The 27493-nt window shown below is 39.2% G+C and overlaps 1 protein-coding gene across 3 annotated transcripts in view; it reads left to right on the top strand.

The window, feature by feature from the left end:
- PPP2R3A (protein phosphatase 2 regulatory subunit B''alpha) overlaps positions 1–27493 on the top strand; it is a 204928-nt gene that overhangs the window by 56420 nt on the left and 121015 nt on the right. For all 3 annotated transcript variants that reach the window (XM_040636783.1, XM_040636784.1, XM_040636785.1), the window contains 2 exons: positions 19682–19948; positions 27198–27301. In XM_040636783.1, coding sequence (XP_040492717.1) covers positions 19682–19948; positions 27198–27301 — 371 coding nt within the window. The remainder of the gene's footprint in view (positions 1–19681; positions 19949–27197; positions 27302–27493) is intronic.

Raw genomic sequence — 27493 nt, 5'->3', positions numbered from 1 at the left:
CTTAAATTATCTTTGTTGTTGACAGATTTTGCAACAGAGATAGCATGAGCTCTTTTGACTTTTAGTATTAAACCTAGGAAGAATAAAAGTTGTATGTCTGCATTATATTTAATATTGGCAGTTGTAAAGACATGCCTGTTTTAGTTAAACCAACAAACTTAAACTGGTTTTCCCCCCAGAGATCATCCTAGATCATGTGAACTTGAAAAACATTTGGGTTAGTTTCTGTATTTCTGAGTATTTTCTTGATTCATATAAACACTTAAGTTTTTTTTTTTTAAACCAATAGAGCTTCTTTACAAATTAATTTTGGCAATACTATCTGGAGGTAGAAAAATATCAGCCATCTAACGTACAACCATAGACATACATAAACATACAGATAGACACAAATAGGGATCTTACAGGTTTTGTTCTAAAAATTTAGCCATGAGACAGGTATGATAATGCAAAACTCATTAGTCTTTTAAAAGAACAGTTGGGTCTAATTGTGTTTCTGTCACAAGGGATAAATTTTAAGGTTACCTGCACAGATGCCTAATATTTGTGGAGAAGACTTTGAAGATTTTTCATTCACTGAATTTCCAAATAGCCTTTCCTTTTTTTCCCCCTCCTTCTGATAGGAATTATCTTGGTTCCTAGAGAAGACCAGATAGAACAACTACATCTCAAAGGTACAGAAAAAGAATGCAAGTTTCTCCAAGAAGGACTTGTGTTTCCTAAGGCCAGAATTTTTACAATATGTACAAGCCTTTTGAGATGAATAGGGGAGCTTTGAGGTTTGGTGAAAAGCATAGTGGGCTTTTTCTGTTCTTGTAAAGGTTCCATTTGTAGGACAGTTGCTTTTAATTCCTCAAAGAATTGAGTTGTAACCTGAATGATACTAAGGTATTGGCATACCCATCCAACTACATTATCTTCGGTTTGCTATTTTGTGTCAGGGAGAGATCTTCAATTAAGCTAGAAATCAAAAGATTTCTGTGTCTAGATTTAGAGCTCTTTGTCTTTGGAATGTTTTCCTTTCCCTTTAGGTGTGTAGTTTTCATTTAGCCTGGGGAGAAGGTCTAAAAAAAAAGTTCTATCAGGCTCTGAATATCAGCTTCCAATTTGACCAACTTCTGACCATAGATCTTGCCAGGTTTCAGCTGGGACAAACCGTAAATATTCCTGGCAGTACTGAACAACCCCTCAGATGCAAGAGGTATCCCCAAGAGGGTACAAAAGTTACTACCCTCCCAAGATCCAGAGCCGCTCCCAAAGATAGCCAAAAGAAAGACAGACAGTTCCCCCCCCCCCAGGAGCTTGGCAGCAGCTGGTAGAACTCTAACCACAAATGAAGTGCAACCCATATTTTTTCCAGCTATTTATTGGGCTTCTGGTCTGATAGTTGACCTGCCTGCATGCGCAACAACAGACAACCTGTGTGTGCAAGACAGGCAGAAAGCTAAGCCAAGTTCTGAAGACAAATAAGGAGAGAAAGGATCAACAACCAATGGGTACCCCAAAACCAAATTCACAAGAGTATGCATTTAGAAAGGAGAGGACAAGTGTCTGCCTTCAGCTTGGGTCATGATCCCAGGCTCCTGGGATCGAGTCCGCATTGAGCTCCTTGCTCAGCGGAGAGCCTGTTTCTCCCTCTGCCTGCCACTCCCCCTGCTTGCGAGTTCTCTGTCTCTCTGTCCCTCTCTCTCTGACAAATAAATCTAAAAAAGGAGGGAAGGGAGGGAGGGAGGAAGGAGGAAGGGAGAAGGAGGAAGGAAGAAACAGAGAAAGTAGGGAAGGAGGGAGGGGACAGAATAAAATTTTACCTTCCTTTCTCAACTGAACACTACAGAGATCCAGAACTGACTGTGGTAAGTGTTCTCACCCTGGCTTCTGCCAGTTTTCCTAAGATCTTTCTTATCTGCAGGCTCAGGAGAAAATGGGGTTTAAAGTAGATTATAGTCCTAGTATCTACCAGAATTGGGCAAGGTTTTTCTTTAATTTTAGTTTCCCCTTGGAACGCTTAAGGAAATAACTGGTAGCAGTCTACTAGAGGATCCCTCAGAATCCCATTAACTCTGGGAGGGGCCCATGTGGGGATTCTCCTTCAGCAGCAGATATGGAAGCATTTGACTTGGTGTGGGAAATTTGACAAGATCTCTGAGGACAATCTTTTGTCCCATCCCCATTGATTGCAGATGAGACACCAGTTTCTAGGCTGGTGTTTTTATGATGGATCCCTATGATATATAATGGGGGAGGCCCAGCTATTTTAGTCTCTGGCCTTGGAGCTGTTGCAGTTTTAAGGCCACTAACTTGGTGGACTTTTGTTTACCCTCTTATATTCTCTTCAGAGTGGAAAAAAGTCCAGACAGAGGATTACTAGAGAGAGTATTCAAATAAAGAAGGATAGAGGGGAGCAGTAGGAGTTGCTTCAGTCTTATAGTCGTTTGTTTTGGGTACTTCTTGTGTCTTTAATTTTTCATTAGTCTTTTGCAATGAATCTTTCAATGGAGCTATTTTGGAATTTTGAAGTCTTTTTGGAGGCTCCTACATGCCAATTAAAATAGGCATCCTGTTCTGTTTGATTTGAGAACCCTTGCCTTTAAGTGAACTCCTTAAATGAATGATCTTGTCTAATTGGAATGTTTTCCATATGGCCATTGTAATTCTAGATTGTCTTTATAAGATGTTGCCATTTTTGTAGATACCTACAGCTTCTGGGACCACAGTTTTTAGACATAAAATAGACAGGTGTGTTGAAAGGTTCCATGCTTAATTCTTTGAAACAAGAATCCCATTTTTTAGCTAATCCTGGACCTCTTGGCGCCAAATTAATACCTAACAGGGATGTGCTGCTCAGTTGGGTACTTTGTGGTATTTTACAGTGTACCTTGTTGCACAGTTTTCTTGAGGTTGGCAGGTGACTTAGTATCAATCTAACCCGTTCCATCACCGACTTATCCTACCACAAGAGTCTTAGAGTTAGGTGATGAGTGCTCTAACAGATTTTAAGTGCTTGACCCGCGCCCACCAAATTTGTGGCTTTGGTTTCTAAGATTCCCATTAGCAGTAGATTTAGTATTCCCTTCACCAGAAGATTACTTTATAGTGGGGGACGCTGATGACTTTTAATAGTCTGTCTTGTGCCTACTTAGATTTTTATTTTGATAGTCAAAACAGTTCAAATTTTTTCTCTTAATTTATTTTCCCAAGTCCCCCATCAGTTTATACTGTGAACTTGCCTCAAGACCTTGTGAGTCCCCTAACAGCTGCCACCCATTGTGGACTCCTAATATAACTACCCAGAACCCTCCTGGAAATTTCAATCCCCGAACCTTTCCAGGAACAATATATACATATATACTTTTAAAATAAAGTTTGTTTGGACCAGAGAGCTGCCCACAGGGGAATGGAGCTCAAATATGAGAGTGACTTATTCCAGCTGTCAGTAGCACTGAGAGGAACAGTGAACTCAAAGGGTTCAGTGGATGCCTTGCCTGTACGACTTGTCCCATAGGCAGTTAGCAGTCAGCCTTGGATCTCATCCCTTGTCACCAAAAACTGTTAAAAATGATAAAAGAAGACAAGTGATACAAACAAACTTTAACCCTTTATGAAGTGGACAGTCTCCTTTTGGAGAACTGCAAAATGGAGCATAAGGCAAAAAGCTTCTTTTATAGAATAAAAAGTAAAGAACAAGAAAGAGGCAAATAGAAAACATATGAGTGGTTGGGGCCGCATAGTCAACCTTGTCTGGGGTGAGAAGGCCCAGAGTTGGCTTAGCATTGAAGAATTGGCTGCATGAATGTACTGCGTTTCTGGTCAAGCAGAACTTTTGTAGGGACATTATATCTAAGTTTCAGTTTCCTTGACATGGCACTCAGGCAGGAGTGGCTCTTTCTTGGGCCAGAAATTTATTTCAGCATGGTTAATACATAATTGGTATGCGAAATAGAGGTTGTCAAAATGCTTTAAATGCGGGGCGCCTGGGTGGCACAGCGGTTGGGCGTCTGCCTTCGGCTCAGGGTGTGATCCTGGCGTTACGGGATCGAGCCCCACGTCAGGCTCCTCCGCTGTGAGCCTGCTTCTTCCTCTGCCACTCCCCCTGCTTGTGTTCCCTCTCTCGCTGGCTGTCTCTATCTCTGTCAAATAAATAAATAAAATCTTTTAAAAAAATGCTTTAAATGCATAAAATAGATAGTTTCAAAATAGTATAAACATGTACAGCACACAAGAGGAGATAAAAATGAGTTAGACTTGACAAATGGCAAGCCTTTGTGGAGCCTACAGTCTAATAGGAGAGGTGAGCTATTCACTGTAATGCAAAGTAGAAAGAATAGATTCCCTAAGAGAGAGACAGAAGTCCTACAGGAACTCAGAGGAGGGAGAGATAACATCCCAGCTTGTGGAATTCAAGGAATTTTCTCTAGAAGAGATAGCATTTGGATATGGATACTCTTATTTAACTAATTAAGGTGCTAGCTCTTGGTGTTATCACAGTATCAGTGATACTAAGATTAGAGGTTTATTTCTCGCATTGGCTTGGACCAATTCTGTTCCATTCCATTCTGTTCCATTCTATTCCATTCCATTCCAAGACATCAAAATGTACCTTAATCCTATCCATCTGTCTTAACATAGGTAAGCATTTGGTCTCATGGCAATCCAGTAAGGGAGACTAGATGGTTGTATCATGAAGCTGTTATTTCTCTCACACCTAAGCTCTGTGGTAGCCTAATCTTGACGATCAAGGATGACCAAAATTGGTTTATCAGACCTTTCCTTCCTAGAGAGTATGAAGGGAAACATCAAGTTGCTCTGGTTATATTATTGTGAATTCTAAGTTAGTAGAGTCCACTCTAACCTGTTTCCCATCAGCTTTCGGGAGTCTTAAAGTCAGAATTTAAGCAGATAATCTATCTGACAACTTAATTCATACCTTGCCTTTTTTTTCCCCCCACTTCAGGCACCAAAAATTTGATCTCTAGCTCCCAAATGTACACCTAATAATACTTAAATATTAAAATAAGGATTTGGGGGGAGATTTGTGAATCCCTCTCAGGTTTCTGTGTTTGAGCCACTAGCTTCTTTTGGCCTTTATTTAGCAAATAGTAGCACTAAATAACTATTTGTTGAATGAATAAACGAATAAGTGAATGAATAATCAAATGATGGGATTATTGCTTGCCTGCTTTGCCTCCTTCTCAAATGGAAGCTGCCCTCTTGCCTGAGCACTAGCTAGCTCTTTCTCTGTCCTTTGATTCTCAAGGATGGATGCAAGAGGACCTGGGGTCAGGGTGCCCTTCTAGGACATGAGGGCGGTGCCTCAGCAAGGCTCAGTATCTCATTCAGCCTCTGGCCTCTTAATTTCTCTAGCTTTTAACACCTAAATGTCTGTGGTGTTCTTGGGAAGGTCCTGTCACCTTTCCTGGCAAGAAGAGAAAACCCCATTAAGAGTATAGATCATTTCCCTTTATTGCAGGATGGAAATCTCTTGATTATAGACTATAGACGTTTTGAGGAGAGAATGCTCTCTTGTTCACCATTGCACCCCCAGGCCCTATTGTAGAACCTCCATATACTGTTTAAATTCTGAAAACTTGTCCTTTCTCTTTAAGGAATACCTATACATCTCATTGTTTCATTGTCCTTTTCCCATTCTTAAAGTTCCATCTTCATCCCCATGAATTTAGGCTGGAAAAGAATTTTTCTGGCCATTTAGTTTTTAAGTACAACTAGGTTTTTTTGTTTGTTTGTTATTTGTTGTTGTTGTTGTTTTGGGATGCCCAAGAGGGTCAGAGAAATCTTTCAGGTTAGGCAGGATTTATGCTTACTAGAACTCTGCTTTCTTCTGACCCTGATGAGGAATTTGTGTCTGAGATATCATTCCAGGGGGGAATAAAGTGTCTTCCTAGGTTAATGATCTAACATTATGGTTTTCTCAAAGTTTAGATATTATATTATATAATTTTGTATATATATTTAAATGCATAATTATGAAAATAAATTTAAAATTGTAGCAAAGCACACTTTAGGAACCTTATTATGTTTATTCTGGAGCATTTAAAATAAATGCTTCTCTGTCTTTACTTTCTGGGTTGCTATCCATGCCTTCATTGAGATTAACCAGTCATATCATTGAGGGAAAATGTTTATTCTGCCCTAGCTTTATAGGTGATGATGGCTTCTTTGGGTAGAATGTTTGGATAGAAATGAAAACACTCAGCAAGACAGTTGGAAACCATCCTTCCTCCTATTTCGTTTAACCACAGTGTAGATTAATAAAAGTAATGGGATCTGGCTAGTAGCAAATTGGAATTTGCAGAATGAGTTCAACCTGTATTTCGCCCTCTACCTTTAGTGGCTTCTGAGGTCAGGAGCCTCTTGCATCTCCATTTTTTCTAATGAATCAGCATCAACTATCTCAGATATGTCCCCACTTGTATTCAAAAAAACTTATGGATATACTGATGTAGAAAAAATGGTCAAGATAAAATAGGTAATTAAAAATGTAAATCGCAAAACAGATGTACCAGTGTGATCCCTTTTTCTTAAAATGTTTGTGTGCACACAAAAAATTGGGGGGTAAACATGCTCCAAATTGTGCATGTTCCCCTAGAATTCTAGTAAAATGTGAGTCCCAGATATCCAGAAGCTCCTGATAAGTGTAGTCCCTCCATAGACTCCACACCACCCTTGGCAGGAGTGAAAAGGAGCTCCAAGAACTCAACTTGCTCCTGTTAGTGCCCTCAGGCCTCCCTCACAGGCCTGCCCAGTATTCACAGCTTCACCCCTCTCTGCCTTAAGACCATCAGGACTAATCTAATAAGTTCTTCATCCCTGTTTGCACTGATCACCAAAGTCCAGGAATCCAGATCATGACTCTTCTCCTTACTCTATTATTGTACATCCTCTCTTCTCAGTCCACATCCAACCCTCCCATCTCCCAAAATCTTTTCCCCATGCCCTCTTGAACTCGTCATTCATTGGCAGAATCTCCTATGTCACCAGACTCTTTCTAAACATTCCCTTTACCTCCTTGTTCTGACTGAAATCCATCTCTCCCTCAGGATAACCATGTGAAATGTTGGCTTTTTTTCTTTCCCAGTTCACCCCCTCGCCCCCTGGGTCTGGAGGGGGCAGTGAGTGTCTTGTTTTTTATTGCTACTTCCAAACTATTCTTTTTCCTACCTCCCTGAAACTACCCCTCCAACTTTGAACTAATGTCATCAGACTCACCACCCAGTACCCCTCCTAGTTGCAGTTATCTACTACCCCCCAGATCATCTCCTTTCTTTCTTTCTTTTTTTTTAAGATTGTATTTATTTATTTATTTTTCAGAGAGAGAGAGAGAAAGAGAGCGCGCGAGCACACAAGCAGGGGGAGTAGGCAGGCAGAGGGAGAAGCAGGCTCCCCACTTCACAGGGAGCCTGATGCGGGACTCAATCCCAGGACCCAGAGATCATGACCTGAGCCAAAGGCAGATGTTTAACCAACTGAGCCACCCAAGCGCCCCTCCCTTATTTCTTAAAGATTTTCTCTCTTGGCTCTGTGACACTTCCCAATACTATTTTTGCTACAATTCTTGTGAGTTTTTAGTAGATGAAGCATCCAGTACACAAGCTTCTCAGTTCCTTGATCTCTCCAATGAATTTGTCCTCTGTCCTTCTTCAGCTACTCATTCTCTGGTTCTGTGTTTATGTCAGTAGTTTTAAAAGTATGGTTCCCATCCAACAGCATCAGCATCACCTACAAGCTTGATAGAAATACATATTTTCGTTGTAGTGTTCAATAATTCATTAGTTGCATGTAACACCCAGTGCTCATCCCAACACGTGCCCTCCTTAATACCCATCACCTGGTTACCCCTGTCCCCCACCCCCCTCCCTTCTGTAACCAACAAAAACTTATGATGTGTACTATACACTGGCTAACTGAACATAAAAAAAAAACACCATATTTTCAGGCCCCAGCCCTCACCTGCTAAATCGAAACTCTAAGGATGGGGGACCCAACAATCAGTGGGTAACAAGTCCTTCAGGTAATTCTGGTGCATGATCTTGTTTGAGAACCACTGCCATAGTTCATCATTAAAATCACTCTCCTGAATATACTTTCAGCTTCTTTACCTTACCCTCACTTCACAGTACTCACCTGGAAAAACTGCAACTTCCATTAAATTGTGTTCTCTGTCTGCTTTGAGCTTTTATTTGTGCAGCTAACCTTGGCTGGAGAAAATCACACAATAATGCTGAGTGGTCTTTGCACTAAATTCCTGACCACCAACCTCCAGTGGGCCTTCAGAGCTATCTGGCAGTCCTATTACAGCTCCGTATTCCTCACTTTCCAACTCCACAAATGACTCATACCTTCTTCTCTGTTTTCTGACATATCCTCTTCCATTCTCACCCTTGGCTAATGACCTTGTTTCCTATTTTACTAAGAAAAGTGAGCCAATCAGAACAGGGATCTTTAGCTAGCCACCTAGACATAGCAGTACCCATATACTCTCCCTTTCTTTCTATTACTATATGTGAATGATCTGGGCACCTATGTAAGGCCAACCCCTGTACTGGTGCTTAGGTCCCATCTTCTCCCATTAACTCAGGGACTTTCCTCCCTGATTGGCCTTTTTTCTTCCGCATTCATCAATTTTTCCCCTTTACTAGGTCTTTCCATTAGCAGATTAATAGCTACATCTCCCATCCTTAAAACAAAGCATCCAAAACGCACTTGACATCCAAGAAGCACAGTTCCATCAGCTTTTATATTTGTAATATAATGCTTACTATAATATAATGTAATATAATGCTCACTAGAGTTTTGACCATCAATTCCAGCCTTTTCATTTGACATCTGTGAATTGAGCCCTCACCCAAAATTACTGAGAAGTCATATACGCACACACAACCAATGAAGACACTGGGGCAAGGTATTTAATAGAACTGCTACTGTGTGTTCATTGACATGTAATGTGGTAATGTCAGTCGATTGGAAACCCTCTATCCCTTCTAACTTCAATTGTCTGACATATTTATAGGCTAAAACAATTCTTGTGCTTTATAATGAGCAATCTGTAATTGAAGTAATTCCTGAAAGAGAGAGGGAAGAAGAAAAGCAGACTAAGGAGGACAGAGAACTTTAGGAACTGGAAATTCTAGAGATCCAAGAATTATTATGCCTAATAATTTTAGACTCTTTTTTTTTTTTAAAGATTTTATTTATTTATTTGACAGAGATAGAGACAGCCAGCGAGAGAGGGAACACAAGCAGGGGGAATGGGAGAGGAAGAAGCAGGCTCATAGTGGAGGAGCCTGACGTGGGGCTCGATCCCATAATGCCGGGATCACACCCTGAGCCAAAGGCAGACGCTTAACCGCTGTGCCACCCAGGCGCCCCAATAATTTTAGACTCTTAATTATCTCTTCTTGCCCCAGATCCTTAAAGAATATCTACCTCTAAGTATTAGGAATACTGAGGGGCAAAAATATTCGATTTGTAGGTTCTTCTGTTTTTTGTCATGGAATGTGTTCCTGTCATTTGGAGGCAACTAAAGCAAGACAAAACGCTTATTAGATCTCCTATTTTGCTGCAGCCAATAAACTTAAGGCTCAAGGATCAGGCCAGGAGCAGAGAAGCCATAGATAATCACTACCACCCAACCTTCTTCTCCCACCTCACTGTTCATTCTTTAAGAGTAAAATAACATTAATTACACAAAACAAGCTATTAAACAATGTAAAAACACCAAATTAGAGCCTAAATGAGGACATCAAAATTTAGGATTAAGAGTAACTAATTAGCTTATAATCAATTTCTTAAAGCTCATTTGCAATGGTATTTTAAGCAAAGTCTATGATTCCAAGTTATTACCTCTTTTAATTACTCTGCCAATTAGAGCCAAGTTGAGAAAGGCTTTTTTTTTTAAGATATAATTCACATAGTATAAAATCCACCCTTTTGAAGTGCATAATTTATTATATTCAGCAGGGTTGTGCAGCCATCAGCACTGTCTAATTCCAGAACATTTTCTTCACCCCCTTAAACCTGTATTCATTAGCAGTCACTTCCCATTCCCTCCTCCCCTCAGTCCCTGGCAACCACTAATCTACTTTCTGTCTGTGTGGCTTTGTCTATTCTGTACGTTTCATGTAAATGGAATCATATAATATGTGGTATTTTGTATCTTTCACTTAAGTGGAATGTTTTCAAGGTTCATCATGTAGCCTATACCAGTGCTTCATTCCTTTGAATGGTTAAATAATATTCTATTGTGTGAGTAGACCACATTTTGTTTATCCATTCATCAGCTGATGGACATTTGGATTGTTTCCACTTTTTTGGATGTTATGAATAACTCTGCTATGAACATTCGTGTACAAGTTTTTGTGTGGACAGAGAAAGGCTTTTGATTTAGTATTTTTAAGTATTTCAAAACAGCCAGCTTCCTTTTTTGAATCAGAAGTACCCTCCTGATGTAGCAGAGCTTCCTCTTAAATATGTAACTTTTTTTTTTCCCTTTAGCATCTTTTGAGCAGAATCTTTGGTGTCACTTCATCGTGACTCTGCTGTCTCTCTGGACCTTATTCTACCATTAAACACAACTGAGCTCATTTCCCAGGCTTGCTGTCTATGTATTTCTGTCACTCAGATTTTCACAGCTTTGCTACCTGGTTTACCCCACAAGCCTTCTTCACTCTAAGGCCTTGGTATCATCTCAGTTTTCATAGCCATGTTCAGCTGAGGCTGGTGAATGACTTTATAAGTTTGTTTATAAAATAAAGGCTAGACTTATTTTGGCCCAACACACTGCATATACAATATTAACTGTTTAGCAGTTTTCTACAAGTCAAAATAAGTGATTTACTTCTTCAGGCAATTGTTCAAATTTTTCTCTATCCTGTGAAATCAACCCATTTTTTTTCTTAAAACATCCCATAGAGCTGATTCTTTCCAGAGAGAAAGAATTAATATTGTATATCACCACTGTCTTCACTAAAAGGATCAATGGCAGGGAATTATAAGAGGATTCAGAAAGCTCTAGAGACCTGAGTTTCAAACTAAGCCTCAAAGACTGAATTCTACAAAAATGGAATGTGTTGGGTGTTACACACAGCTTTATTCTTCTCTGTCCCTCCCAGTCTCACCTTCCTTGGGGGTACAGGCTCTTTCTCAGTTGTTTAGACTCACTCCCTTTCCTTTCAGGACACAGTAAGGGAGCACCTTTTCTTGCTTTTCTTAGAAAACTATTCTTAAAAAATCCTTCACTTTTTCAGGTCACGACAGAGGACTAGCCTGTCTTCCACTTAATCCTGCCAAGGAACTTGTAAAACTCTGTACCCAGGAACCACCACAGCTGATTCTCTTTGAAAAATATCATCCTTGTTCAAGCATGTTTGCTGTAGGGGAACATATATGGAACATGTAAGGAACCCTAGTCTAAGCAGCTGGATCTTGAGATAACAAGTGATGGATCCCAGTCATCCCCAGAAGAGAGTACGAGGCTTTTTCACCCTCTGGTCAAGCTGTCTTAACATAGTTGCCTTGAAGACCCAGGTTGAGCACATTGTCCAGACAGGACAAACATGTGTCTTCAGACAGGGTATGCTCGTGAATCATCTGTAAGCCAAGAAGAGATGCAGGTAGCTGTGCAGGAAACACCTACTGTTGGCTAGTTATCTTATCTGGATGGACTTCATATATGCTGCAGAAGGCAGGAGAAAAGATCTCCTGGTTTATTCCAGAAGGACATTGGGAAGACCCTTACAGTTGACTCTTTTCATTATAACTACCCACAGTTCCAGCCTTTCCATGGTCTCAAACTGAATTTATAAACTATGGGTTAATAGTTTTATATTCTTCATGCTGGTTAGCCCCTCCAGGGAAAAACCCTCACCCAGAAACACCCAGCCCCATGAATTATACTTTCTCTGTGATCAAAATAGAGAAGAGAGTAGATCATAGGTCACGTTTGCATCAGTAGTGAAAACCATGTTCTTTGCAACTATGTTCCAGTTATATACTTCTTGAAACCAACTCATTCTGAGATCCTTTCTAGAACCAAGCACATTTACTTCCATACAAGCACAAGTAAATAAGTAAAAAGCAAATAAACCAACCTCATGATAGTCTTTTTCCATCAATAACTTATTGCCACAGACCAGTTCTTTCCTAAGCCCCTTTAGGAGGTCTGGTCTTTTCTCCCTTTGACTTCTTTGGAAAGCAGTTAGATAAACAAAAACTTAGAGCTCTCTTCAACATCAAAAGAAATGGAGAAATGTTTTCTTAAGAGTGTAGCAGAGCAGGCTCTTTTTTAACTACTGTTCTGACTTTGAAACTTTAGAGACTTATGGGAAGTGAATGAAATGAAAGTATTTGTTGTCCTTTGCTCCAAATCAGCATTGTGCTAGGGATGGTAAGGAAAAGAAGAGACCACTTATTATCTCCATACCCTCAACACCCAGTGTATAAGTGGCCAGAAAAATACTTGACTATAAAATTGTGACTATAAAATTGACCTTACCCTCAAGAGTTTAGACTCTTTGGAAAATAATTATCAGATTATAAAATACTGCAGCCCTTTTACTTGAACACAATTGGGATTGATAGTTACTCAGGGAATCATAAACTATTTATATATTAAAAACATTAATTTATTCAGATCTTTTGATAGAAAGCCAAAGCCTTTTCTTTGAGTGTCATTGGAAATTGGAGTTCCATAACATCTCTCTTTAATAAATCACATTCAGTACATTTGTTGACTGATTTCCAGTTTCAGTTTCTTTAAAGTGAAGAAGGAACTTAAGTCAGTAGTGAAGCAATTCAAATGTAGACTCCTCCTAGATTTTAATTATTTTGGCCTTTATCTCACTCATACCTAATTTTACAGCAAAGAAATTTTACTAACAACTTGCCTTTACTGAATTTTTTTAAAAAGATTTTATTTATTTATTTATTTGAGAGAGGGAGAACACGCACGCATTTGTGCACACGTGCACACCGGTGGGGGGCCAGAGGAGGAGGGAGAGGTAGAGAGAATCTCAAGCAGATTCCACTGAGCACCAGCGCCACTCATAGCTCAATCCTAGGGACCGGGAGAGATCCTAGGACCGGGAGATCGTGACCTGAGTCAAAACCAAGAGTCAGCTACCCAACTGACTAAGCCACCCAGGTGCCCCCTTTTACTGAATCTTTATAAAATAATTCAACTTAGGCGTTTTATTTTCAATTTTAGGAATTTTGGAAACAACTTTTTTCCACATTCATATTTCATTTGTTTATATAATATGTAATTGAATCGAGTAATTACTGTAAAAAGTACAACCAACATAAACAAGTGGCATAATCAACTCTTAGGAAGCAACTACTGTGATAAGAAATATGAGAGCATAACAGAAACTAAATCATTAGTAATGGATCAGTGTGTTCCGGGCATCAGGTTCTCTCTTTTACAGGAGAAATGGAGATCATTGGCTAAACCAGAGAATAGGTTAAGTGGAGGTCATTTAAGAGTAATGGTATTTCATTAAGAGAATAGTAGTAAAGGGGGCTTACATAGGGAAACCTTCATGAAATACGTAAAATTTGAATTGGATTTTGAAGGATGGTTAGAATGTCTATGATTTGAGGAGAAGGAGCATTCTCAGGAAAGGGATGAAAAGTCACCCCCCTAAGGCCACACATTGCTGTTGAAGAACAGGGGGAATACAATTTAAGTTGTAGTTTAATTGAAAAAACATTAAGTCATAAGCCTAAGCACTAATGCCATTCATAACAGATTTTTTGATGTTTTAATTTGGAGGTAAATGTTATTCTAGGCAAGGAAAAGATTTTTCTAGGCAAGAGTGTAGGAGAAAAAATCAGGGAAAGCTAGAGCTCAGAGTTAACATATAAGCCCAGTGAGAAGAAATTGGGGGGGAAACAGAAGAGCCCAAGTTAAAGTATTAGACCAGTGGTTTCAGTTGTAATCTTCTGTCAACCATACTGTATATTGAAAGCTTTCATGTAAGATTTTGTGAGTGGAGAATTCCACAGCTTAAAAAAAAATTTAAAAACCATAGGTTTAGACATATAAGCCCAATGTACACATTATGAAGTGTTGTCAGAATGTCTTGAAATCAATAAAAAAAAGATAAGTTGGGGTGCCTGGGTAGCTCAGTCGGTTAAGTATCTGTCTTCAGCTCAGGTCATGATCCCAGGGTCCTGGAATTGAGTCCTGCATCGGCTCCTTGCTCAGCAGGAAGCGTGGTTCTCCCTCTGCCTCCCACTCCCACTTCTTGTGCATGCTGGCTCGCGTGCTCTCTTCTCTCTCTCTCTGACATTAAAATCTTTAAAAAAAAAAAAAATGATAAGTTGTAGGAAACAATGGAAACCCGAAGAATTGAATTCCCACTAAATTTGACAAAAGTTCAGTAAAAGAGAGTTGTGAGCTATTTTTGGTTTGGGGGTTTATTTGGCAATGATGTTTGGTTTATATTTTCTAGAAATGGAAAATTAATATTGATTGAATAATGTGATCGAAAATAAAGATTGAAGAGGATGTTTGAAGTTTTATTTGTAAATGACTACATGAGGCAGATGTTTAGTATATAATAAAATAATAGAATATTTTTTAAATCTGAGATGATTTCTTTAAAGCTCCTTAAAGAAGAAAGTCTCACAAATTCAAGACATATCATGTCATTGCTATTTGCTCATCTTTTGTACCTTTACTGTAGCCAGATTTCATTCACATGTATCTAAAAGCTGCTTTCTTATGGCATTCAATTGTTCCACTTTTTTTTTTTTTTAAAGATTGTATTTATTTGATGGGCACCTGGGTGGCGCAGTCGTTAAGCGCCTGCCTTTGGCTCAGGGCGTGATCCCAGCATTGTGGGATCGAGCCCCACATCAGGCTTCTCCACTAGGAGCCTGCTTCTTCCTCTCCCACTCCCCCTGCTTGTGTTCCCTCTCTCTCTGGCTGTCTCTGTCAAGTAAATAAAATCTTCAAAAAAAAAGATTTTATTTATTTGTTTTGAGAGAGAAAGAGAGCGTGTGGGGGGGGGGCAGAAAGAGAGGGAGAGAGAATCTTAAGCAGACTTGTACTGGGTAAGGAACCCTTGACCCCATGACCCTGAGATCATGACCTGAGCTGAAATCAAGAGTCAGATGCCCAACCAACTGAACCATCCAGATGCCCCCAACTGTTCACTTTCTTAATCCACACTTTGACAATAAATTTTCAAATGTCCCCAGATCCAGAATCACTTCAACAAAGTATGTTGAATAATTAAGATAGTCTTCTGCACACAGGCCAAAAAAAGGGATTTGATTTTAAAATAGAAGATCAACAGATCTCTTTCTGTATTACCATTTGAGGATCAAAGTTTTTCTCCATATTTTAACTGGATATATCTAGAGGGGTTTGTATATTTGCTTTCCTTCAAATAAGAAATTAAAAAACTATTCTTAAAATGATAGATTCAAATTTGAAGTGTAGCTTGTTCTTTTTTCATAAAATAGTAAATAGCAAAACCAAAAATGCTCTACATGTTCTTTTTCTAATAGTTTGAGGCGAAACTGATTTATGTGGATTGGCACCTCACATACTCTGAGTTTAAGAAGTTAGCATTATCTGAGAAGTTGCTATTTTTAGGTCCAGCTGTAATGTTTCTAACTTTGGTGCTAGAGTAGTGGGTGCTTCCTTTCCCAGAAGGCTCTGTATTCTCAACATGTGCAGGTCAATTGGACATAAAGCTATCTAGAAGGAGCAACAGGCCCATTGCAGGCGTGTTTCTAACTTGAAAATTATGAGCAGGTATTGGGAGCCATTGGCTATATTTGGGAACCAGTTGCATGTCAGTACAAGCATGGATTGTGGTCCCTGGAGACTGGGAGAGCACAATGCTTGAACTTAATTGCTTTTGGAGATAAGAAGAAAATACTTTTCTACCTGACAAGATTGACAACTTTTTAAATCTGACCATCTTCAGAAGTGTGCTGGACAGTGGCTAAGTAAATATCCACTTTTCAAAGATGATGATCAAGGAAACATCTCTACGAAGGGACCCGGATTTAAGGGGAGAGTTAGCTTTCCTGGCAAGGGGCTGTGATTTTGTTCTCCCGTCACGGTTTAAGAAGCGGCTGAAGTCATTTCAGCAGACACAGGTTTGGAACTTGGGTGTTTCTTTTAAAATATTTTTATTACTAATAAAACCACCCAGTGAACTAACTTACAAATACTTTTACAGCTCACTTGATATTAGATCAAGGAATTAATCTGTGTCCTCTGTTCAGCTATTTGCAGAAAGCTATTTGTAGAGAGATTCCAACAGGTTTAAAAATAGACCTTCTGGACCTGAAGTACAGTACTCAGATTTTTCTCTTGTAGAGAGGGAATCCAGTTTTAGAGACAATAAATACACCTCAACAAACATACAATTTATAAATTTTAATAGAAGTATCTTTGAGAAACTAGAATTTCTGTGTTAAAAGCCTTGTTTGCACTTTAAATCAGTAGACTATGTTTGTATTAACATACACACATCTGTAATGAATTGTTTTTAAAGTATCAGTCCTGGTAATCTTTTTTTGAAAGAAGAACTAATTATATATGTAGACAGTTGTGTAGGCATGATATAATGTATGTAGGTAACAAAGAATGGCAATTAATTTCTGGGTTGTGAAAGAATGTCCTCCCTCAGCAAGTTGTGATATGGAGTCATTTCTGCCTGTGATGACAACTTTGCAGAATCCATGCTAACTTGCTTATACTGTAGGGCCAGTGTTTTACCAAACAATTTGCCTCACCTTGAATACAATACAAATCAAGGGTCATACAAATGATGGCCACCCAGAATCCAGCAAGAAACCGTAGTTTCATAGTTATTTTGACCCAGAGTAATTTCAGATTAAGTGAACCATATGAAATTACTTTTTTTAAAAAACAGGTCAAAAATGCTCAAATACTGGAAATGCTACAGTGACATAATAGTATAAGGATACTAAATGATACTGTGTTTATAGACTAAAACTGAATGGAGAATTGAGACACTTTTCCCAACTAGTTCTATTTTAATGCTGTTTCTAAATTCGAATGAAACAGTTTTATTCAGAATGAGCAGATGCTGAACTTGCTGGTAAATCTGCCAAATTTTATATAACTGTGTTATTCTATAGTATTTATAAAGGGCCAGTTTTATTAAACTACTTTAAATTATGTGTCTTCTGTTGAATTCAGTGGAAAGTAAATTGATAACACGTAAAAGTGCAAAATAAATGCATTCTTTTTCCTTTCCCTTTTAAATATTAACACCAGTTTTGTTAAACATGGGATTAACCAATGAATTGATAAATACTTGCCTATCAGTGAATTGCTTAATGTTAAGAAGTACACTAAGGAAAGTGAAGTAGATTATATAATTGAATACCCATTTAAATAAAAACTTTGACAGATAGCCAGGGTTTGTTCTCAGTTGTTACTTATTTCTGTCAAAGCAAAAGTGTAGAGTTAACAGAGAAGGCCTTGCTCTAAACCTTTTCCACTAGTGTGTGTTCACTGGACTATTGGGTTTCATCCCCACTGGCATCAGTGGTCTTAATCCTATGGTTATAACTGCCTGGATGTCACACCATGGAAAACATTTTGGGGAAACAAAAAAAGGATTTTCATGATTGCTTACTTGGTAGTCTCACAGACCTGTTTCAGCATAGAATAATAGAAAGGGGATGACTCTAATATAAATGACCTATTTATATATAAATGTTAAAGCCCCTGAAGAATTATAGGCCTTCTTGTAGAAGTTTAGGAACAATTTCTACTGTTATTGACTCATGGGCCTCTGTAATAATATTTACAGCTTAGCATTAAAACAGAGAGAAATGTTTACGTACAGATTATCAATTTGTTAAATCAAAAGTGGTTTGTAAACTTTAAATTGTTTTACAAGTGTGAATGATCATTTTATTTCTTGTTGAATCTGAAGGACCATGCCATGTTTGACCTTTTGAGAACCTCACCCTTTGGCCTTGTGGCTCATTTTCTTAAATAAGGACATATCTGTGCCTAGTACTGTTCCGAACCTTTTACCTATGTTAGTTACATCCTGTAATTTCCTTCAATCTTCACAACAACCTTCTAAGAAGTAGGAGTTATAATCTGTTTTATTACTGAATTCTAAAAGGTTAAGTAACTTTCCTGAGGTCACAGAGCTAGTAAGCCATCACTGTTTTAAGTTTTTCATATTTCATTAGCCTCACTTCTCTCTGTGCCATGTTTTCCTTGACTGTTACTTTTTAGGGGTGACATCCTGATAGTGCAGCAAAATCTTGGTATGACCAACTGACCTTTATATCCCCAGTAGTATTAATATATGAGCAGACTCTATGTATTAGTGTCAGGTATTAACCTGAGAAATGGGTCATGTGTGACAAAGAAGATTAAATCATATTCATCACATAGTTATGTGAATGAAGCTTATCTTCCTGTAATACTCATGCTTTTCAAGGGTAGCCAAGATTTTTGTCCTGAGTTTAAAGATCTGTTATGAGCCCATATGTCAAAAGGAAATATGATATTCAGTCCTATATGTCAAAAGGAAATATGATATTCAGTAGACCTGAATAGAGATAAATCAATGTTCAAACTTTAGGAATGGCATTAGGATAATTTAAGGAAAATGAACATTTGAGTAATATTTTCTGTTCATGGTGATCAACAGTCATGTCCCTCTTTCATACTTTATGTAGTATCTAACACAGTGCCATGCTCATGAGCCTTGATAGTTAATTTGAAAATCTTCATAGAATCCTTTTTGCTTTTTCTGCTAGGAATCTCAGGACTAAATATAGTTTTCATTGGTAAAGTAGACTTCTACCTGAATGTTAGTGTACCTCCCCTCTCCTTTCCCTAAATCATGGATAATCTTAATCTCCTCATTGCCCCCCGCCATATGCTGTCCTTTCTTATGTCTCTTTATGGCATACCACATCAAATCCTTTTTGGAAAAAGGAATGATATAAACTATAAATGAGTTAAACTCTGAAGGCAGTTTGGCTGTGATGAAATTAGTAACCACAATCCTTGCCTATTACTGGAGTGTACCAAAAATGAGAGAAATGTGTATCATAGAAAAAAATGGCATGCCTCTAGGGCATCAACCTGGTAGAAGACATTCCAAAACTAAAATGCTTTAATTTTCTTAACAAAGACTTTCTCTGCATCAGGGACTGACAGTGATTTTACCTAGACAAAGTCAAACTAGAGAGAAGAAGGTGAAAGGACACCCCCCCCAATATATTTTAGATTTATGCATTTTAAAAGAACTTATTCTATGTGCCTGTTGAAGTAGAGGTAGAAGTGTGCAGAAAGATGAAGAATAGTCTTCAAAAAAAATTTACTAATCCAGTTCCAACAGACTAAGAATACACTTGAAGATCCTTAATATGTCAGCTAACATTGCTCTTAAATATCTGGCTCATCATTGATGGAAAGATGTACTGTAAGATCTTTAAAGCATAAATTTGTGTAAACTCGGGTATTGACAGATAATTCATGTACTTATTTTTTATGGATAGGCATTCCCTAGAAGCAAACTTATAACCCGGAAGAGCAGAGTGAGCTCTTGATCTCTGTCTCTCTTCTTATTACTGGTGAGGACTTTGAAGAAATATATGCTGTTCAGAATTTTTGTGTCTCATAATCACATTTTCCTTCCAGATTCAAAATAAACCAGAAAAGAAACCTGGAACACCACTTCCACCTACAGCCACCTTTCCAAGTAGTCCCCGATCTCTCTCCCCTGTTCCTCATGTGAATAATGTTGTGAATGCACCATTGTCCGTAAACATTCCACAGTTCTACTTTCCTGAAGGACTCCCTGATGCCTGCAGTAACCATGAACAGACTTTAAGCAAAATTGAAACTGCTTTCATGGATATTGAAGATCAGAAAGCAGACATCTATGAAATGGGAAAAATTGCAAAGGTAATATAACTACTAAATGATGTATAATCTCTCTTTCTCTAACAATCCCAATCTCTCGCTCTCATCACTGCCTCTTTGCTTTCTGTTTTTAAGCATGGCTAGGTTTTTTCCCTTGTTGAAAAATTTATTTGATTCTGATACATCATCTGTGGTCCCATTTCATGGAACTCATTAGTTTGAATAAACCCTTAGTGTTCTTCCAGTCCATCCTCCCATTTAACATAGGAATTTCATCCATGACACCATCAACACATAAATTCATTCTCTGCTTGAATGCTTTCAGTGACAGGAAGCTCACCATCTTGCCAACCAACCTGTTCCATTATTAAATAGCCTCACTTGTTAGAAAAATTTCCCTTGTATTGAATATGAATGTCTTTTTTTGTTCTCACCCATTGATCATAACTCTGCCCTGAAGCCAGACAAGGAACCATTAGGCCAGCTCAACACTAATTCTACTCAGAAATAAATGGATTTGCCTCTAGGAACCAAGTCTTTGATACTTTCCAATATACCCAACTGCTTCTAATTTAGGATCTTAGCCTTTCATGCCATACTGAACATCTTCAGTAACTGGATGCTGTATCTCCAGTCTCCTCCGAGAACCATAAATACTGAGCATGAGCACCAGATCATATTGGATCATGCCATTCCCCAGCTCACCATCTAGAGCAGCAATTTGCTTTGTTTTGTTTGGGTTTTATTTTTATCATGTGTGTAAATTGAAGAGTCAGATCATATCTCAGTATTTAGCAGTGGTTTAGGCTGTACTTCAAGTGGCAGAGGGGTTTAGCAGATTAAGGGTTGCATGTGGGCAGGTAGGAGACCAAGTGGAAGCTCCTGAGACCCCGTGCGCACTTTCACAGTTCTCCTGCTTTCAGGAATAATATTTTATTTTTTTAAAGATTTTATTTGTTTCTCAGAGAGAGAGAGCACAAGCAGGGGCAGGGGAGCAGTAGGCAGAGCAGGCAGAGGGAGAAGCAGGCTCCCCACTGAGCAAGGAGCCCAACACCAGCCTTGATCACAGGACCCTGAGATCCTGACCTGAGCCAAAGGCAGACACTTAACCAACAGAGCCACCCAGGCGTCCCTCAGGAATAATATTTTAAAATTTGGACACTATTGACTTGAGGATAAAACCCAAACTGCTGTTCCCTGCATAAGCCTGAACTATTTGCCCTCCCACAGGATCACCTCTGCATTTGGGCTCTCCCAGTTCTCCCTTCCAAAATGGGCTTCCACTCCTGCCAACCCCCACTTCACCCATCCTTTCAGACATACCTTCCATTGTGTCTTTGAAGAAGCCCCTGAATCCCCACTCCAATCATGCCCTGCCCTCTTCTCTACCTGCATTCAGAACATTTGTTGCCGCTGGGGGTTTTAGGTTTTTTTTGTTTCCCATTCTTCTCTTTAATCAAATTATTGAGCACATTGTGTTAAGCAAAATACCATGATTAGAAAAAATAAAGCAGGTAGATTCTTTACTTCTTATTCACTATGAAAATGAAAATTATTCACTATTTTCTTTTTTTCATTTTTTTAAATTTAAATTCCATTAATGAACATATATTATTGATTTTTGAGGTAGAGATCAGTGATACATCACTCTTATATAATACCCAGTGCTCATTACATCATGTTCCCTCCTTAATGTCCATCCCCCCACCCCCTCTCCTCCAGCAACCCTCAGTTTGTTTCCTATGATTAAGAGTCTCTTATGGTTTGTCTCCCTCTCTGATTTCATCTTGCTTTATTTTTTTCCTCTCTTCCCCTATGATCCTCTGTTTTGTTTCTTAAATTCCACATAAATGAGATCATGTGATAGTTGTCTTTCTCTGATTGATGTATTTCACTTAGCATAATACCCTCTAGTTCCATCCATGTCATTGCAAATGGCAAGATTTCAATTTTTTGATGGCTGAGTTGTATTCTGTGTGTGTGTGTGTGTGTGTGTGTGTGTGTATGTGTATGTATCACGTCTTCTTATCCATTTATCTGTCGGTGGACATCTGGGCTCTTTCCATAGTTTGGCTATTGTGGACATTGCTGCTATAATCATTGGGGTGCAGGTGCCCCTTTAGATCACTACATTGGTATCTTTGGGGTAAATACCCAGTAGTACAATTGTTGGGTTGTAGGGTAGCTCTATTTTCAACTTTTTGAAGAACCTCCATATTGTTTTCCAGAGCGGCTGCACCAGCTTGCATTCCCACCAAGAGTGTGGGAGGGTTCCCCTTTCTCCGCATCCTTACAAACATCTGTTGTTTCCTTACTTGTTAATTTGAGCCGTTCTGACTGGCATGAGGTGGTATCTCATTGTGGTTTTGATTTGTATTTCCCTGATGCTGAGTGATGCTGAATATTTTTTCATGTGTCTGTTGGCCATTTGGATGTCTTCTTTGGAGAACTGTCTGTTCATGTCTTCTTCCCATTTCTTGATTGGATTATTTGTTCTTTGGGTGTTGAGTTTGGTAAGCTCTTTATAGATTTTGGATACAAGCCCTTTGTCTGATATGTCATTTGCAAATATCTTCCCCCCTGTCTGTTTCTTTTGGTTTTGTCGAACTTTCCTTTGCTGTGCAAAAGCTTTTTATCCTGATGAAGTCCCAATAGTTCATTTGTAAATTAGATTGAGTTTAAGGGGAATGAAAAGGAATTCTTTTTTTATTCCCACCTTCTTCACCCCTCCCCCACCTTAGAACTTGCTTGTTGATCCCTTAGATAGGTAAACTCTCATTGCAGAAATAAGAGCTCACCTATTTCCTCTCTATTTTAGACTTAAGGAACTGAAGGTCTGTAAGTACTTAACCTGAAGTCACAGAACTAGCACATGTCAGGAGACTGGTCCTCTAACTCCTGGTGTTGTGCTGTTTATACCATATGTTTTCTCCCCTGAACATATGCTAACATACCTTTAGCTAACTTCCAATCAGTATCCACCCAAATAAATTACAGGTTCTTTCAGGGCACTAGCATTTTCTTACCCAAAACTTTGAGAGATGGCAACTGTATGAGCCAAGATGGTAAATTATCTGAATGGGGTGGAACTATGAATCTAAATCCAAGAGACAGAATTTAGTAAGGCTGAATGAAATCTGCATTTAGAGAGAACATGTTAACTGCATAAATGCCAAACAGGGTTATTTCTAACATGCCAACAGTCTGTGTGAGAGAAACAGGCAGTTTCATGGACTGCTTCAGGCAGGCAGACAAGGAGAAACTGTCCAGATTAAGGGACATAATAGTTCCTAGTGCTGTGCTTGGATTGGAGAGCCAATCCAAGCAATTCATGCCTCACTGTAGGTCAGCCTTCCTCCTCTGAATATTTCCAACTTCTGACTGAGGATCCTATTCTCCTCTGCCTTTCCACAGCCTTGTCTCCACCCTCCTGCTGTGGCCCTTCTGCCCCCGTCTCATGATAGCCCTGCCCTGCTCCATGGTTCAGTGGTCCTCTAGCATTCAACAGATTTATGTCATCATTTCTTGCATTTAGCTAATCCCCATTTAATCCAGCTTTTACTTGGCTGTAGCTGTCTATTAACACTCACTAAGCAATCCTATTTTCAGTTATTTTTTACTGTGCACATCGGTCTTCTCTGCCACAGAGTGAACTCTGCCTGTAGCATTTGCACTGCATGTGCTTGTGTTCTCATGACAAGCTGGTTGTAGATAAAGGAGAAGAAAGACAGCCTTTGACAATGAAGGGAGGAGTAGTTGGAGCAATAAATGAACATTTCTCTGAATTCTTGTAGTCTATAAAGCTGTTTGGAAGGCCAGCTTCAGTTTGCAGTCTACTCTTAGTGACAATTCAGTGCAGCTGTAGAGACTGGGGTCTGTTTTTTGAAGTGCAAAGAAAACGCTGTGTTTATGAAATCTGCATCTGTTGCTGAAACTTAGCTCATTCATCTTTGACCTCAAACAGCCCTGGAGAGATTAATACCCATTTCTGATTAAATTCTGTGTGTAGCATGTACTTTTTCCCATAGCTTTAAGTGATGACAGAGAAGAAATTAATATAGAGGATGAATCTAAGAGAAAATCAGTGTAGGAACATACACTGAGGAACAGTAAGAAAAGTATTTGTCTTCAGGGCCAGAAAACTTACCATGGAGTTTTAGCCTCTAGCAGAAAGGTGAGGAAGAAGAGGGAAATTGTCTTCTGAATGGTACAGAGACGATCAGCTTCTCTCTTCTGGCTGAGGTAGCACTGCCTTGACCTATCATGCCTGTGTCCTCTAAGGCAGCTTCTCTGTACCTTTATTTCTTCATCTGTAGAATGGGCTAAAAATACCTGCCCTCTTCTGCTTGGGGATTATGTGATGATAAAATGAAATAACAGGCATAAGACATTTTAAAACATTAAAGAACATTGCACATATTGGGTAATCATCTGCTACTGATAACCTTGCTTTCAATTCTTTACGTTGTTGGGCCATTCTTAGGTCAAATTATAGGTGTTAGATTTTCCTTGCTCCAGCAACTTTGATTACCATAGACTGACTTTTGCCTCCTCCTCCGAGTTTCCTAAACCCATTTTCTGTAGCTCCCTCCATATCCCCACTTGTCTTCCATTCTTTTCCTTTGTAAAAAGTCTTGACGCTGTCTTGTTCTCTCCTCTGTTATTAAAGTATCTATTCAATTGCCCCCAGGTTAATATCACTTACTTTTTTAGTTCTTACTGATCTCCTGACACCCTTTATCTTAATTCTTCGTTTTTAAGCAGATACAGCCAGCCATACATTTTTTTTAAATATTTTATTTATTTATGTGACAGAGTGACAGAGAGACAGCCAGTGAGAGAGGGAACACAGCAGGGGGAGTGGGAGAGGAAGAAGCAGGCTCATAGTGGAGGAGCCCGATGTGGGACTCGATCCCGGTACGCCGGGACCACGCCCTGAGCCGAAGGCAGACGCTGTAACGGCGGCGCTACCCAGGTGCCCCTAGCCATACATTTTTTTAAATAGCCAAAGTGTAATGTCTGCATTGCATTTTTTTCCTTTGGCATTTTCTCCAAGGGCTATTACCTTCATGCTGCCTAACATGTGGCTATTTAGGGTACCCCACTATGAGAAAAATAGGCCAGCCCTTTCCAATCTATTTTATTTTTTTAAAGATTTATTTATTTTTTGAGGTTGGGGGGGAAGGGCAGAAGGAGACAGCAAGAGAGTGTTAAGCAGACTCCACGCTGAGCGCAGAGCCTGATGCAGGGCTCAATCTCACTACCCTGAGATCATGACCTGAGCCAAAAGCAAGATTTGGATGCTTAATTGACTGTGCCTCCGAGGCGCCCCCCAATCTATTTTAAAACCTATCCATTCTATACCTTATCTCTTAGGATTTTGCCTTTGAGTCATAATAAATGTATGTGTCGGTCTCTCACCAACTTACTACTCCTTAGGAGCTGATATGTATGCATTTTAACAGGAATCTTCTAGAGAAAAGACTATAATCCAAGGGAATGAAAGTTGTTTAATAGTGGAAGTAGCCCCACGGGATGTGCTAAGCACACAGTCCCTGGTAGTGTTTCAGCTGAGGCTGGCGACCGCTTCCCAAGGTTGAGCTAGAAGATTCCTGAGTCCTTCCAATTCTGGAGAATCTATGAGTGACTATAATGGTGGGACTTTGGCAAGCACCATGGCAAGCCAGTTCCAGTCTCTCCCAATACTTACTTTCTCTGTTTGGGGCTCTGTACTCCCACCTCTACAATACAAACTATTCTCTCAAGCTTTCCTAGCAGTTGCCAGTTGTCTGTCACATCTAAGAGCACTTTCTTGTCAGGCTACCATTCTGCATGAAAGGGAGGATTGGGAGGATTGGGATTGGGAAGTGGATTTGACAGTTTACCACCCAAAGTATATTAATTGTGAGCTTTGTACTTTGGCAATCATAATTTACACAATAAACAAAATCCATTTGGTTGCTAAGCAACACCTTTCCCTCATTCTTGACTTCAGTGGAGGTATTTGACCTCTGGACTTAAGAAATCTGAAGTTCCACCCTGTTTGCAGAACGTGCTTTTGTGGCCCCAGCAGGAGCAGCTATTATTTCTGCCCTGTACTTAGCTCCCCTGGCTCGAATCTCACCTTCCATATCCTCATCTCCGACGTGAATCCAGCAGCCTTTGGGTGTTCTCTCAGCATAACTCAGACTCATAACGTCAGACCAGGTATTCCTCATGCTTCTGTGGGGATTCCCCAGGCACTGAGGCATCACACCGGGAGCGGCTTCACCAGAACCTAATACGGATTCACATCTAGTCAGCCTCCAAAGGAAAAGCTTCCCTTTGTAGCATGATGAAGGCTCAACAGATCCTGTGTCTAATATGAATAATAAGACTATTTGATAACAAGATACGATTCTTCGAAGGGTTCCAAATTTAGGAATATGTTTTACATGCATGTACAAAATTGGGAACATGTGGAGACTATTTCTCTGCTATTGTTCAGATACTATTATTACTCGAAAGAGTTTCCTCTCTAGGAAAAAAGCAGATAAATTTGGTAAGAACTCTTTCTTGTGAGAGTATAATTAATTGAAAGAAAGAGCTTTTTATTGAAAAAAACACCTTATAGAGTATTATAGTTGTATATTGTAGTTTTATATTCATTCCCAATTCCTCCTAAGGCTTTTATAATTTGTAGCCATTTGTGGTAGTTTCTAATGTATAAATAAATGGTAGCATTTTGATTTTTATCTTTAATCTTATACCTGCATTGTAACCATTTAAGTAGATAGCTATTTTCTTGAACAATCTAGGCTTTTCTGGTTCTTCCTGACCCTGGGGCTTAATAACATAAGAGGCAAAGAAGAGAGAGATGGGTGAGAGTGTAATCACACCAAGTGACCAAGTAATAAATGTGGCTGTATTTTTATGCAGTAGGAAGGAAGGACATATATGACCATGACATTCAGTCATTCTTTTTAGAAGGTAGAAAATATGTGAGGGTGGTAGGAAGGGAGACTGGTTGCTTTAACTATCAGGAAAGGGAAAGACACATCACTGTAAATGAACTTGGAAAAAAGGTAAATGGATTTCCCTTTCCTTCATTAAACATGTAATACTCTTGTTTCCCCTCTGTCTCTCTCTGAATCTACTATAGCTTATATATTTGTCTCTGCCCCAATTTTGCTCCCTCAAGGACCCTCTGTCCACTGTGGCGCAAAGGGTAAAAGCCACAAGGGCCCATTGTTTGGCTCTGTCACCTTTTCACCACCCCTTGGCTTACACTGTATTTGTGTTTTATTTGCAGCTCTGTGGCTGTCCTCTCTATTGGAAAGCCCCCATGTTCAGGGCTGCTGGGGGAGAGATGACAGGATTTGTGTCAGCACAGTCATTCATTGCCATGTGGAGAAAGTAAGTATATGAGCAGTCACTCCAGGGCTAGGCAAAGATTTGTCTAGTTCTCACAATGTGCCTTATAAAGGTCACTTATTTTACTCATTTATTAATTTTCCTTTACCCTTTATTTCAACAAGTAAAATTCAGTGGTTCATAACTCTCTATAACCACACACAAATTTTTTCCATAGTCTTTATCTTATAAGAC

The sequence above is a fragment of the Ursus maritimus genome, unplaced genomic scaffold, assembly GCF_017311325.1.
Source record: "Ursus maritimus isolate PB19 unplaced genomic scaffold, ASM1731132v1 scaffold_20, whole genome shotgun sequence".
NCBI classification, from domain to species: Eukaryota; Metazoa; Chordata; class Mammalia; order Carnivora; family Ursidae; genus Ursus; species Ursus maritimus.
Note: the sequence above shows the minus strand (reverse complement) of the source record. Positions and strands in the feature narration are given on the sequence as shown.